Source organism: Asterias amurensis, chromosome 9, assembly GCF_032118995.1.
Source record: "Asterias amurensis chromosome 9, ASM3211899v1".
In the NCBI taxonomy this organism is placed as follows: domain Eukaryota; kingdom Metazoa; phylum Echinodermata; class Asteroidea; order Forcipulatida; family Asteriidae; genus Asterias; species Asterias amurensis.
In genome coordinates this window covers 8,799,184-8,814,728 of record NC_092656.1, presented here as the reverse complement: position 1 = coordinate 8,814,728, position 15,545 = coordinate 8,799,184, and the positions used below count along the sequence as shown (strand labels likewise).

The window sequence follows — 15,545 nt, the reverse complement described above, 5'->3', positions numbered from 1 at the left end:
TATTGGTATTTATCTATATGGATAAGTAGGACTTGACCCAATTCGGAATTTCGTTTGAATCCTTGTTTGCCTAATAATCCGCTGCATGCACTCAACATGTAGGGTGTCATGGCTGAAGTTTTGACAGCCGAGTCATCCGGGCGTGAGTTCGAATCCCGGTCATGGCACTTGTGTCCTTGAGCAAGACACTTAACTGTAATTGCTTCTCATCACCCAGGGGTATAAAGGGGGTACCTGTGAGGGCAGAGATGGTGTGTGATTGATTTAGCCCCAATTCATATCGCATTCGCACATAAAGACCAGGCTTTAAAAAGTAGAGGAAAAGTCTCAAGTAATGAGAAAGACGATTAAGTTCAACTCCAAACAAATAAAACTACAAATACACAAACTTCTTTTTTTTGTAAATGCTCATTACATTTATTGAATGTCCAATTTCATCATAGTCAAACCTTCGATAAGGGAAATTTAAAGAATGCATAAAAGAAAATTGTACAAAGCTGTCATTTAACATCAGATAGATTATGTACATTACAAATTGGCCTACTTAAAATGTGTACTCACCACAAATAACTTCTTTTCACATGATTCAGGGAGGGGGCGTACCGAGTACAGTGCTTTATACACATCGGCATATGGGTAAAACCGATTACCAGCTTCATACCGTTTGAATACGTATGATCTTCACATGTGTTCATTTTCAGAATGCTTCAATCTTTAGTGCATAGGTCCAGGGAACATCTATTCATCTGTTCAGATCATTGGAACAATAATTGTGCCCTCCAATTTACCCGTAGTACAATCTGCCTTCCGATCCCTCCCAGTGGGTCCAGCATGTACATTTTTCCTGTGGCTGCTCAGAGGGTTAATGTAAGACTTGAAGATATTCCTTGGTGTAAGTGCTCAGTAAGTAAGGTTTGTAGTCAATGTGGTGTCACTATAAAATGAACTTCTTTTGAGCATTGGTGACTCTGACCAGAGCTGGTTTCTACTCAATTCTTTCAATGAGAGCATACATGTACTTTGACCATCTGCTGGAGAAAGCTGGACTCTGCTGTGAGCTTCCTGATCAAAGCGTCAAGCAGAAATCGGCTCTTTTCAGAGGTCACCACTACTCAAAAAGAGATTTCTTACACAGTGTCACCGCAAACCTTACTTACATGTACTTAGCATGTTTAAAGTCGGTTATAATGTTGCCGTACCCGCTGCTAGGATTAGAGCTGCCTCTAGATCCGGGGCAATCTCATGGTCTAGTGGTCAGACATCTGCTCTAGAATACAAAGGTCATGGTACTAGCTAGCGATTATCCCACAATACAATCGGTAGAATTTTTGTATCAAATAATAACCACCCAAAATTCCTAGGCAACACTTTTACTCGCCTTTTAAGAAACAATAAGCACTACTCCACAACTCCCCTGCAAAGAAAGGTTGAGAAATATGCATATGTGAATATACCTACCCTTAAGGCCCGGTCACACAGGCCCCGATAACGAGAACGAAAACGAGAACGATAAAAATGCACGCCCTTGATTGGTTGAATGAGCGTGGGCGTATTCTGCGTGGAGCATTTCAACCAATCGAGGGCGTGCATTTTTCTTGTTCTCGTTATCGCTTTCGTTATCGGGGCCTGTGTGACCGGGCCTTTACAGACAAATTGCTGATATCCTACTTACCTGTCCCACTCATTCAATATTCGTTCAAAAAGAACCATTCGTTGCTGCACATCCACGCCAACTTCTTCTCCTCTGGATTTTCAACACCTGAAGGACACAATTCCCTTGACCCTTGAACTCACTAGAAGACAAAATATTTTAACAAAGACCCATTCTTCCTTGACGAAAGTCGACACACCATTCACTGTTCCATGATAGAATAATTAAACCATGTGTTTGTAACCAAAAGACTGTGACATTGTGTAGGAAACCCTGCACAAGACCAACAGAGGCATAAATGGATGGTTACAAACTTGTAACAGAGGACAGACTTTCATTGCTTACAAGACATGATGTGACCATAGTCACAATGTGGGTAACCCATGTATTGGGAACAAGAAGACATGTAGCATAACAGGAAACTCTCCGATAACATATGGTTTAGTGTGAGAAGCCCATAACCGTTGAACCATGCAGGTAAGTTTCAATACCGAAGTTAAAGGCAGTGGACACTATTGGTAATTGTCAAAGACTAGCCTTCACAGTTGGTGTATATCAACATATGCATAAAATAACAAACCTGTGAAAATTTGAGCTCAATTGGTCATCGAACTTGCGAGATAATAATGAAAGAAAAAAACACCCTTGTCACACGAAGTTGTGTGCGTTTAGATGGTTGATTCCGAGACCTCAAATTCTAAACTTGAGGTCTCGAAAACTATGGCACTTCAGAGGGAGCCGTTTCTCACAATGTTTTATACCATCAACCTCTCCGCATTACTCGCTTCCAAGTAAGGTTTTTTGCTAGTAATTATTTTGACAATTACCAATAGTGTCCACTGCCTTTAAATCAGGACATGATGTAACGCGACAAACCAGTAACAAAAACATACAACCGAGCAGAAAACCTCTCTGTCAATCCAGAAGTACTAGGACAACAATGAACCTTTGTAACCAAACAGAAAACCCTTGCAGTGCTGACAAGACAGAATGTAGCATGACAAACCATAAAAACCATTTTGTTGGTATAAGACAAGTACAAGGTGTAACGACAAAAACCTGTAACTTGTGTACAAAACAGAAACCTCAACTATTAGTTGCAAAACATGGTATGGTGGACGAACCTGTCATCCTTACTGTGACCGTGCCACGCTCACAATGTTGGGAGTCGCTGACTAAAATTTGCAATGCCTTACACACAATGACAATGACTCCCAAAATGACACAACCAAGATAATGTCTGGGCCAAATTTCATTGAGCTGCTCAATGGCAGAATTTGTGCTTAGGCCTGTGCGAGTTTTTAGTTCATAGCGTTGCTAACTGTAAGCACACAAAAAGGCATGCTAACTTTCGGGCGCTTACTGTATGAAAATGAATGATGTAACAATGCAAGTCCGCTCTGAGTGTGCAAGCTGACAATCCAATTTTTTTGCTTATCTGCTATAGTTTAAGCAGGGAAATTTGCTTACCTTTATAAGCAGTGCTATGAACTTTGCCCGGTTTATTGGGGAAATTGATGACAATACATGATGTATAATATAGCAAGAGAAAACAAGTTGTAACCAACCAGGACCGCTTTTTAAAGGTTTCTTCTTACCAAAACCCCAAAATATGGGGATTTCAACTTGGTTTTTAAATACTACATATGAATCTTACAGATATCCAATGACCTCAACATGGGGAAGGAAAAACCGTCTTTTACATTCTGGTTCAGACCAAACAAACTTTTAATTGACTTCTACAAATTTGTTATTTTAAAGTTTTTGATGATGCAATAATTGTTTGGAGTGACTTTCTTGGAAAACGAAATAACCTTACCAATAAAGATTCTAGTGTATCGACATTTACAAACTTGACAAGGCTTTTACGTTAGGAAAACATTGATGAGACCTCATGATCAATGCAAACATTTTCTGGTTGAAACTTCCTCTAGCAAAAAATATAAAAAGTTATACGCCAAAAATAGTGACTTTCATCATTGACAAAGTGAACTAACCAGAAAACACTTTTCGACCTGTAGACCTGCTTGAAATTTAAAGATTGCCAAATGTCACCGGTAAAATTTTGAAAGTCTAACGCAAAAATGTGACTTTCCTCATAAACATAGTGAGCTAAAAACCAAAAAGCAGTTTTTCAACAACCTTTGGAAAGTACAGACACAGCTATTGAAACCTTTGCCTTAAAACTACAAGCTCACTGATTGTTTTTGAATAGAGATATTGAAAACCTTACAGGGTTGTTACCTTTTTAAATGTTCAATAAACATACAGAAATGCCGAGCATTTGAAACCCTTTATAAAAAACTTTCTTCTCTTGATTAAAATTGATTGATTTAAAAAAAATATCTGTGTACTAAAAGAAACCCCAAATACTATGAAGACTGACTACTGTTAAATTGTTAGTGCTGTTATTTTTGCTGTGTTGCTTTTATCCTACTGTTCTTTGGCTTTTTTCTAAATTGTACTAGCAAAGCCCTTTGAGGCTTAATATATACGTTTGGTAACCCTAACCCTAACCATTTACTAATTTCACTTTTTTGTTGTTAGTATAGACAGAAAGAGGTTAAAATCCTTTGACATCAAAGAACAAAGTAACTTAAAATAGAAAACAGTAAACTTATTTTTTAAACAGACACAGCAATTTCTTTGGATGAAAAAAGAGACAACTCTCATGACCTGCCAAAAATGGCCTAACATTTTGACCCTAGCAGAGTCACAGGACCTGTATGCTGACTACGATTCAACAGTTCATTACTATTAACCCTCCTACTATTGTTCCCATTCTTCAGCGAGTAGACCAACCATTTGTGACGACCATACACAGAACTAACGGATTGCAGGATGGCTTTAATAGTGTGTTTATCAGTTAAAAACCAACAGTGAATGATGTTGAATGGTCAGACAGGAGGAAATGGTTACGAAACCAACACCTGGAGATCAATCTACCTAATACTAAACCCGTTGGAACTTTGACTTAGAACCGACCCATAGTGACTCCAATACGTCGCCCCTTCAGGACACTTCCATTCAGTAACACTGGAAGACAGAAGAACAAAATCTGGTCAAGGAGAACAAGCGTGAAATTCAAACTCAAACCCTTCCTCTAGCCACCGGGCTTGAAATAATATTCTTTATACCCCCCGCAAAATTAATATTTCTTAAAGAAATTAGTGCCAAATCTTTTAAAGGATACAAATGGCTTGCTGGGCATGGAGAGGGTTAAAGAACTTGACTGTGCCGATGCATCTTGAGGTGCCATCGCTATCTTTCTTAATTTCAGCAAAGTAAACCGGTCCTACAAAGCAGAGGAAAGAATACCATCTAGTTTCATTATCTGCGGTTACCAAGTCCCAATTTCATAGAGCTGCTTAAAGGGACACAATGCCTTCTACAGCGTTAACCAAAACGGCACGCCATTTTATGGAGTCAAATTTTTGAGTCCACAAAATGGCCGACCGTGTTAGTTGGCAAAAAACGTGCAATTTCGAGGCATATTTGTGTGGATCATTATATTCTACTTTAAAAACATGTTTCCAACCATATTTCTTTTTGATAACAAACGTTTTCAAACACTTTTCATAGACCAACTCGCCTGATCCAAGGCAACGTGTCCCTGTAAGCACATACTATTGCTTAAAAAATCACTGCAGAAATGAACGGTCTCCAAAGGGTTTCATTAAGAGTATCAGTTGGAAGCACCTCGATGTCCATAGCAACAGCATCTGTACACCTGAGCTTTTGTCTTCCCCTATTTCTACTTCCAATCTTTCAGAAAAAAATTTAAGAAAAGGGTTTAAGAAAACAAACTGAATCTTGAAACAAGGAAACGCGTCCCTGTAAGCACATACTATTGCTTAAAAAATCACTGCAGAAATGAACGGTCTCCAAAGGGTTTCATTAAGAGTATCAGTTGGAAGCACCTCGATGTCCATAGCAACAGCATCTGTACACCTGAGCTTTTGTCTTCCCCTATTTCTACTTCCAATCTTTCAGAAAAAAATTTAAGAAAAGGGTTTAAGAAAACAAACTGAATCTTGAAACAAGGAAATAATCCTAAACAAATAATACTTTATTAACCACAACATTTATATTTTGACTTCACTCACCGACTTTCTTAAATGAATCCTTCAGTTCCTCCCAAGTGAGATCTGAAGACAGCTGAAGAAAAAAAATGGGATGAAAGTTGGTGAATTATCAACCTATAGCTTCCCTCCCTAATGGCATGACCAGCAAATGGGTACTGCAATAGTTTATAAAAACACTTTTCATAGACCAACTCGCCCGATCCAAGGCAACGTGTCCCTGTAAGCACATACTATTGCTTAAAAAATCACTGCAGAAATGAACGGTCTCCAAAGGGTTTCATTAAGAGTATCAGTTGGAAGCACCTCGATGTCCATAGCAACAGCATCTGTATACCTGAGCTTTTGTCTTATTGTGAATTTCAAATAGGTTGTCATGTCAGATTAGTTTAGAGCATCAAATTCAAGTTCTGGTGGCTATATTCATCGGAGTGTGGGTTGGAATCCTTGTCATGACACTTGTGTCCTTGAGCAAGATACTTTACTTGCTTCTCTTCACCCAGGGGTACATGGGTACCTGCGAGGGTGGAGGTTGATATTGTATATGAAAAAGCCACTGGAGCGTCATGTAAGCTCAGGGCAGTATACTCCCCAGGGAGCTAAAAAAAATAAAAGAATGGTATTGGCCAAATGACCAGGGCACTAATGTAAGGTGGGTTGAGACATTATTGTGGAATGCGCTATATAAGAACTAGTCATTATTATTATAAGTTTAGCGATTGAATCTTGTTTTCACAATAATCGCAAAGTGTCAGTGAAATAAGATGACAAGCACCGATTTCAAGAAACTTTACACAACTGCATAAGTCCACTTGCGCAACGTTTACAGTTGCGCCATAAGCGTTGCGCAAGTGGACTTATGCAGTTGCGTAAATTTTTGTGAAATTGGCTGCTGGAGGGGAATCAACTTACATTTCTGACAAACACCTGTGTCCGTCCATCTGCCGAGGGTTGTTGAGATTCTCTGTGAGCATCATATCCCCTCATGGGACCTCCGCCGAAGCCCCCCCTAGCGTCCGCCGGGTAACCTGTGTCAGGGGTCATGTCATATCCTCTGTTGTTCGTGGCAATCCGGCTCACTGATAAATTTCATGGATGGGTTTCACAAAGAGTTAAGACTAGTCTTTATCACGAGTTTGGGCAACAAATCCCTTTTTTTCAAAGTCATCATGGGCGATAAAATCAACAAAAATTATTCATGTTTAATATGGGGCCATTATAGCCAGCTGGGGAAATATCTACATGCATGAGGGACAGGGAGATCTGGGGGCAACTCAGCTGTAACATCATTGAGCGAGAACACCACTCGAAATAGAAGAATTATTACTCAATTGAAAAACACAACACCACCAGGTTTGTCTGGTCATGAGTTTATGGGCCCTTACGCTACAATCACTCGTTTAGGCTTGTAGTCCAGCAACAATTTCGCTGTAGTCGACAACATTTTACATAGCAAAGAAACCTTAGCTTTGTGACTTCTCACTTGCTGTATCTCAACTGTGCATAAAATATCAAACCTGTGAAATGTTGAGCCCAATTAGTCGTCGGAGTTGCGAGAGAATAATGGAAGAAAATGACCCTTGTTGCACAAGTTGTGTGCTTTCAGATGATTGATTTCGAGGTCTCGAATCAAATTAAATTATTTTATTGAGAAATTACTTCGTTCTCGAAAACTACGTTACTTCAGAGGGAGCTGTTTCTCACAATGTTTCATACTATCAACAGCTTTCCATTACTCATTACAAAGCAAGGTTTCATGTTAATAATTAATTTGAGTAATTACCAAAAGTGTCCAGTGCATTTTAATAGTCAAATAGTTTTCTCTAAATGTTTCTCACCTCCGTATGGCATGTATGGTCTGTCGAAACCGTGCCCTCCTCCCCTGTTATAGTCAGGCACTCTGTTGCCATACATGCTGGCAATGCCCAGAGCCCCACCCATTGCCCCATCTCCCATTAGACTGTTCAATGGCCGATCCCCTCCTGCAGCCGTACCCTCTCTAGCCAGAAGGTTTGCTCCGATGGACCCAAGTCCCTCTGGAGAAAAGACACCAAGAACAATGTTAAAGATAATTCATTGGGCTTTGAAACTTGACACCAATAACAATGTTAAAGATAATTCATTGGGCTTTGAAATCTTTTTTTTTTTCAATAAGGTAGATCCTGACGATGACTAGAGCAAACTTGTCGAGACCTTGAGACCAATTAAGAACTCACTCTGCAGTGAAGTTTATTATGAGAAGTCCCGTCATTTCACTAAAGCTAAATTAGTAGTTGTCATGGACGATATTCTACCTTCCGCCCAGGTAGTAGTTAAAAAGCAGGATAGTTCTTTTCAGGGGCTTCCAAATCCCGAAAAATCTACTTTGCGGTAGTCAATGTCTCAAAAAACAGAATCTACCTGGCAAGTAGATAGTACAAACATGGTGTTACCGCAAACCAAATAACTATGTAATGGCACAACAACATATAACTTTCACATGAATTTCCTTTTGTTAACAAAATAATTTGAACAATTGCTTGACTGAAAAGAATGTCCAGCCCCCATCCCAAATTTATAAAATTTCTTGAGCGTGAATAAGAGATAAATGGATACATACGTGGGAGTTCAGTGGGCGGTCTGCTGACAGAATCCTGTGGCTTCTTGATCTTATTCTTCACAAAACAAACAAATTAATATAGAAAACAATCAAATTTAACAATAGTATTGGTCAAATTGTATATTTTGGTGCAATTACTTCTATAAGTTTAATGTAACTCATAATATTACATCCACAAAAGAGTGTGAAGGCCTGATTTCCTTCAGGCAACAAGGAGGAACTGCAGTGTCTCAACATTGGCTATGAAGACAAAACCTAAAACAACAATAATGAGACAAAGAAATTCCTGTTTTGATCGAAATCCAGTGTTGTCTGCTGCCGTGCGTACGCGTACATTCGCGTGTAACAAAACAAACAAACAAACACATGTAATTCTATCTTGACTACTAACTAAGTGTTAACGGCAGACTGTGAGAATACGATCAAAACAGGAATTTCCTGATGTTGGGAGCTGCATTATTTCACGAAAATGACGGATTCGTGAGGGACATTTGACGACCAAAACCCACCCCAGAAAAATGTATGCTGCTATGGAATGTGAATCTGTTGAAATTAGTGGCTTCTTGCAGGTAAGATTTGAGTTATGAGGCTCTAATTAAATTCTGCCCCCAAAATGCCCCGATATCCAGGACGTCACTGTAGTGTAATACGAAAGTGTAGGCACAGTCTACACCACACTAACATACCATTCGGACAGTCATTTTCTGATCGAAGAGAGGTTGGTTGTCAAACATAGCTGCAAAGCAAACATTTAAGGAAAAGATCTCTAAGATAAAAGATTGAACCCTTTAGAGAACCTCCTTTTTCTGTAAAATCATCACAAAGCGCCCGGACATTGCTAACATTGTTCATTTATCAACTTTGGTTTTCGTAGCGTGGACGTACGCGAATGGGCAGTCGCAGATGTAAGCGCAAACGCCGAATGACAAAAAAATTGCGGCAATGTGTGTTCTCCTAAAATTAAAATCGTTCCGTAGTCATGCAACACATCAAACATGTCTGCGCCCAGGGTGGCTTCAAAACACAGAGCAAGTTAGCACTCTAGTCAATATATATAGCTCTATGGTTTAAGCAGCTCTATGAATTTGGACCCACTGGCCTAATAAATGGTTAAGACGTAACTCAAGGATACAGACAGCATTGACCGCCTCCTCACAAGAGGAGAAAGTGACGGTTGCCAGGCCGATACTCAACCCTTCATTATCTATTAAGATGTCGCAGTTCATGACCAAACCAGCCAAGGAGAAGACGTCCTTCAACTTCCGCAGATCCACCTCATCAGCAAGCTGGGGAGGAAATAGAAACATGGAATGGAAAAGAGTCAGAGAAATTTTGAAGAAACGATAAACGTCACAGCAAACAGACCTGTCAACCTTCGGGCCAGGGTTGTGATTGGTCAATGTTTGTTTGTTTGTTTGTTCAGATTATCTTCCCATCAAGGGAACTCGGCAAACTCCCACAGGGGGTTATACATGTAAGCGCCAAGCTGGCAAGAGCAAATCTCTCTCATACAAACATTGGTTTAAGGTCTATGGTTATGAATTGCCCAAATCAAGAAATTGTGATTGAGCAACAAGACGACAATATCTATTCTAGTCATTGTGAATATCTATTCTAGTCATTGTGAAATGTGAGCTGGAGAATTCAAACCCACAACCTTGTGATTGCAATTTTACTAGAGTGGGATATGAATCACCAACCTCTGTATTGATGTGTGCCGCACTCTACCAACCGAGCTATCTAGCCTTATGCTGGCAGTCTCCCTATGCTATTTTTTTGTTGAGCTATTGCACCAGTTGCAACAATGTAAACTTGATGTAATTTTGGTTGGTAATCTGGTTCCGCTAAGCAAGACTTTTCCGTGCTGAGCCAGTTTTTTTGTGATTACTGACTTTATGAAATTGCGACTGTGCAAGTTTTCATGTATGGCTGTTGCTAAGGGTGTCAACGCTTGTTTGTTGGTGATCAAGTCAAAGTCGTAGCCGCCAATTGGGACACAGCCTTACCTTAGCTATGAAGATGGTTTCGGATACTTCATCGTTTTGAATACCGAGTCCATGAAGGACTTGGGGGTTGACGATCGAGGAGGGTGGTTGTTGATATTGTTGTTGTTGGTTGTAGGCTACTTGTGGTCTGTACCGTGAACTAAATGTCAAATCTCTATCCTACAATTGGGAATAAAAACATGCATCCAATTATTATTAATATGGGATTTTTAACTCAACCCTCTAATCTCCTTCTAAAGGTAAATTAAATCATTTCTTAATAGAGGTGAGATTCATCACTGACACTATGTGGTCTGAAACAAAAATTCTAACCTTTCGGTAAAAGACGTGGAAAGAGGGCAAGGTCATTTTCATTTTGCAAAGGGCACTTCCATTGGAAAATGTTTCAGTCTATGGGACACTTTTGAAGGGGCACCAAGACCAAGACAGGGGTAACTGATCGAGGCCATGGCATCTGCGTTACAATTTTCAAGGAAGACTTTAAAGGAACACGTTGCCTTGGATCTCGCGAGTTGGTCTATAAAAAGCGTTTATAACCATTTGGTATAAAATGCATATGGTTGGAAAGATGTTTTAAAAGTAGAATACAATGACCCACAAAAATTTGCCTCAAAATTGCAGGGTTTTCCTTTTACTTTGCGAACTAAAACGGTCGGCCATTTATGCGAGTCAAATTTTTGACTCCCATAATATGGGAGTCAAAAATTTGACTCCCATAAATGGCCGATCATGTTAGTCGATGAGGTAAAAGGAAAACCGTGCAATTTCGAGGCGTGTTTGTATGGATCATTGTATTCTACTTTTACAACATCTTTCTACCTATATGCATATTATTAAAAACGGTTACAAACGCTTTTTAAAGACCAACTCGACCGATCCAAGGCAACGTGTTCCTTCAAAGATTAAATTAGGAACAAAATCTTAGAAATGCCACTCACATCCCTGACGATGAGACCCCTGCCTTGCACCTGGAATTTCTTTAGCACAATCGTTGATTTCTCAACGTCTTCTTCATTTTCGAACTCGACACACCTGTCACAAAACAACCACAAAAACGGTAAAGTCAAATCTAGTGCGTTCACAACAACACTTATAGTTTTCAACTGTCTTACACCTACCTGGTTCTAACAGGTGCTCTAGAGTGGCGCCAAATATTTTCTTGATAATTTTGCGCTTGTTTACAGGGGCACAATTTAAATCAATAAATTATTTTCATTATTAAGTGGCTAAACAAAGAACTTTTTTTACTCACCCACACCCCTGTGAAATGCATCAAGATTTCCCAATTCCATGAGTGAATTGGACAGCCAGTCATTATGAAGAGAAAAAAAAAAAAACCAGAAACGATTACAATGATTCCTAATAATTCATAAACAGTAACATTGATACATGCTAGCATTTTGGGGATCGAACGACCTCAAAATGTTTAAATGAATTGTGTTACATAGTGCATTTAACAAAACAAGAGCCTCTAGGTTCATTAAAGCATGTTAAACACAATTATGACATAACACAACAATTTGTTATAAAAATGTAGATTTAAACAAGTGAGTTTTGAAATCAAAATAATATATAGTTACCGTTGAAAGTCCATCTGGCTCAGGAAAGATTTCACAAAAGCTCACTTTTCCAACTGCAAGGAAATATTGATATAAGAAAACAAACAGTGATTAGTTATGGTTAAACATCAATAAATTTGGTTTATGCTCAAGCACACACGCAGGATTTTTGGAACATCTCATCATACGGTCTACAATTAGCAACTCCTTGTCAGATGTTATGTTAACTCACAAACTTGTTCTGGACTAAGCAATTTTTGTTGACATACAGAGCAAATTTGGAGCACTCTAAACAAATTTCCAGTCAGTTGGACGGCTGACGTGTAATCCACCCGGACATTCCATCAGGTAGCGTGCCTATTGCATGCACATATCGTTCCACACTTTGATATACAATATGGAACAGAAGGTACTGGAAATCATGCTTATAATGTCCCTTTAAGAGCATACCTTTATCTTCAAAGAGCTCTTTGAATTGCTTCTCAGTCAACTCATATGCAATGTTGCTTACAAAGACAGAGTTCTTGTACGTTCTCGTGCCGAGCCCTTTGTAGGGTTGAAATCTAATACGAGACCTCTTGCCTTGCAGACCCATTCTGGGCACGTTTTCATAAGAGCTGTAACAAAATAATAAGAAATATTTTAGAGTTAGAATTATAATTGCTGTGGGATACCGTGGGTACAATGCCTACTATTGTAAGAACCGTCTCTGTCCTCACACGAACCTAAAGTTGCCGTGGTCAAGTGGTTAGACTGCAGGACTTGCAATTACAAGGTTGTGGGTTCGAATCCCCCAGCTAACCGCCGATTTCACAATGACTAGAATAAAAATTGTTGTCTAGTTAATGAATCACAGTTTCTTGATTTGTACTATTCATAACCATAGACGTTACCAATATTTGTGAGAGAGATTGGCTGTTGCCAGCTTGGTGTTTGGGCCTATATCCCTTGTGGGAGTTTGCCGAGTTCCCTTGATGGGAAGATCATTCAAACAAACAAACAAACCAAGTTAATCCTTGAGTGCAGAGAAACTCAATTACATGTACACTTAGTGTCAAGACCGGGATTCAAACCCAGACCACAATGACCTTGGCCACCAGAAACTTGAGTCCAATCAGCCCACTATAGACTGCTTTGGCCACATAATGCCATGATCTTCAGAATATGTTTTCAGAATAAGTACAGAATGTGTAGACTGAACAAACTTGCAAACAAAATCTGATAAGTATTACCCCTTCTTTCCATTGGTATTATTTCTGCCTGTGTCTTCACATGTCTCCTCCATTGCGGATGGCTGATTGTCCTCATACTCATTGCCATCATATCCCTCCATTTTGCTATTTAAAACAAAAAGAAGAACCCTGAATTAAAGATAATATTGATACAATTTGCTTTATCCTTAAACTGATGTGTATTAAACACACTCCCGCTAGCCCGGGACTACCAGATTTACAGCCAGGCTACTCATTTTTCCAGTTTGATAGCCCGACGGGCTAGTGGAAAAATAATGCAAAAATCATCATCACAAACAATAAAGAACTATGTTATTGGTGTATTGTAAAGTTTGAGCCGTGACGCGAGACATAACATAAAATTATTGGTCACTAGCCCTGCTGACTACCATGGAAATACACTTAATTTCGACCCCTGACCCTTGATCCTCCTGCCATCGGGAGGATCAAGGGTTACGATCATTGCAACCATACTCAATTTCATTAGTTCTGTGAATAAAAGTCCACAGACAAATCACTTAACCCGAGACCTATGCATTGCTAGAGCAGTATGTCAAAGTAACATTTTATAAACGATCGAGCTTACGGACAAACTAATAAGCCGATTCACTATTACAACTGCGCATGTCTGACTGCTGACAACGCAATTTGTTTATCTCCCGTGACCTTTTGACAATACCCGGGTTTATTGTCAAAAGGTCACGGGAGATAAACAAATTGCGTTGTCAGCAGTGACGGACATGCGCAGCTGCAATAGCGAATAGGCTTATTATGGTACGTAAACAAGGAGGGAGCAACTATGCTCAATCAAGAAAGATAAGCTTCATCAGGTCTTGCAGCAGTCAAGTAAAATAACCAAGACAAGTCAATCAAGCAAGGGGGGAGCCCTGGGTTTAACTTTTGAAGTGCCCCCACAAATTTCTCCCAGCCCCGCTACAGCAGTAACCCCTCCCCCCCCCCATCTACGGATAACTTTCCGTATGGCGCCACCACTTTTTCACTCATTTTTACAAAAAAGGATATCTCATTGAGGTAAATTAGATACTAAATTATTTCATATCGAATTAAAAAGTGGTGGCGCCATACGGAAACTTTTCCCCATCTACTCCTATGACTAAAAAAAAAACCTAGGAGTAACCCCCCCCCCCCCCTCTTACAAACTAGAGTAGAACTATGGTTCATTCTGCTATCGTTAAAAACGGAACAAACCTAATAATTCTAGCCCAACCCCGCCTTTCGAGATAGCGGAACGAACCTCATAGTTCTAGCATATAACAAGGAAGAGATCTTCCTTGCTCTATGGTTCTAGGTAGGAGTGACCCCCCCCCCGCCCCCAGCCCAACCCCGCCCCCAGCCCAACCCCGCCCCCGCCTCTGACCCCCTCTCCACCAACCAATCGGAGAAATTTTCTTCCCACCACACTTGATCTTAACCAACCCACCACAAGAAGTCTTTTCTGCTACCAAAACGAGAAATCTAAGCATAATTAAATCTCACCCTTCCCCGTAATGTTATTCTTCAAATCAATGGGCCAAATAACTGCTGAACATCGATATTCCACTCCGTGTTTTTGTCCCAACCACTAAAACACAGCGAAGCATTAAGTTTCAACCTCGTTCCACCCGGCCCCCAGCACCCACAGACTTTCGTGTGGACTTAGCTCAGGAAGAAGGATATTGACCGTCCCCCGATATTCGTTGTTAAAAACTGAAATTCACAGCTATTGATGTGGTATGAATATTTATAAGGTGATGACTTCTTGAGTGGGTGGGGTTTGAGTCTCTATGGACTACTTATTTTCAGAGTATGGACAAAAGTACTACATGTATAATCCGACTGTTCCCCTTTCTCCTGCCTTATCTTTTATCTTTGTGGTACTCTCTGCAACAGCCCAAAACTTTTGGGAAAAGAATCACCAAGTCGGTTTTACTCTACGTCTATGGTTTTACCGCCCCCTTAAAGTATTTAAAAGCCTATTAAAAAATGGGGATCGTTTTGGGAACCCTTCAAATATTTCAATCATTTATTAATGTAGAAACTAACTCATGTATATTTGGTTTCAACAGATCGCAGTATTTTTATAGATATATCCGAAAGTCTTGGCGAAGTCCACACAGGCCCATGGTACGCTTCTTATATTAAAATTTTACGGGATAGAAAGTGTTTTATTTTTCCATGAGTGGCCCGGCAGCGCAGTAGCTGGCTATTTCAAAGTAAAATGTCCTCAGTCAAAACTGATCATGACGTGTGAACTTCTATACTATCCAAACTGCTCTGCTTCTTTAATTTGAAGAGTCTAACCAAATTAACAGACATATCATTTATTGTGCATCATCAAGTAGGCACAAGGGTAAGAAAAGTAAGAAATAATGAGGACCCGAGTAAAACCACTCTTGGTAAAAACCGAACCACACGC

The 15,545-nt window shown here is 39.7% G+C and overlaps 1 protein-coding gene across 1 annotated transcript; it reads right to left on the bottom strand.

Annotated features, from left to right (window-relative positions):
• Positions 1 to 432: 432 nt before the first annotated feature.
• On the bottom strand, positions 433 to 14,755 carry LOC139942141 (myelin expression factor 2-like). The gene is made up of 15 exons (XM_071938869.1): positions 14,627 to 14,755; positions 13,130 to 13,234; positions 12,348 to 12,514; positions 11,919 to 11,971; positions 11,591 to 11,598; positions 11,277 to 11,370; positions 10,339 to 10,497; positions 9,465 to 9,618; positions 9,019 to 9,068; positions 8,333 to 8,387; positions 7,572 to 7,769; positions 6,646 to 6,812; positions 5,758 to 5,809; positions 4,845 to 4,946; positions 433 to 4,687 (listed from the first exon to the last, which is right to left on the bottom strand). Exons 2-15 carry the CDS (start codon positions 13,228 to 13,230, stop codon positions 4,626 to 4,628), a joined length of 1,422 nt encoding a protein of 473 aa, XP_071794970.1. The 5' UTR covers positions 13,231 to 13,234; positions 14,627 to 14,755; the 3' UTR covers positions 433 to 4,625.
• Between the last annotated feature and the right edge of the window lie 790 nt (positions 14,756 to 15,545).

Excerpts from the sequence above, each read along its gene's own strand:
- LOC139942141 (XM_071938869.1), bottom strand. The coding sequence starts at position 13,230 with ATGGAGGGATATGATGGCAATGAGTATGAGGACAATCAGCCATCCGCA. Across the intron at positions 12,515-13,129 it reads AATACCAATGGAAAGAAGGG|CTCTTATGAAAACGTGCCCA; the intron begins GTAATACTTATC and ends ATTTTGTTACAG. Across the intron at positions 4,947-5,757 it reads GGATTCATTTAAGAAAGTCG|GACCGGTTTACTTTGCTGAA; the intron begins GTGAGTGAAGTC and ends TCTGCTTTGTAG.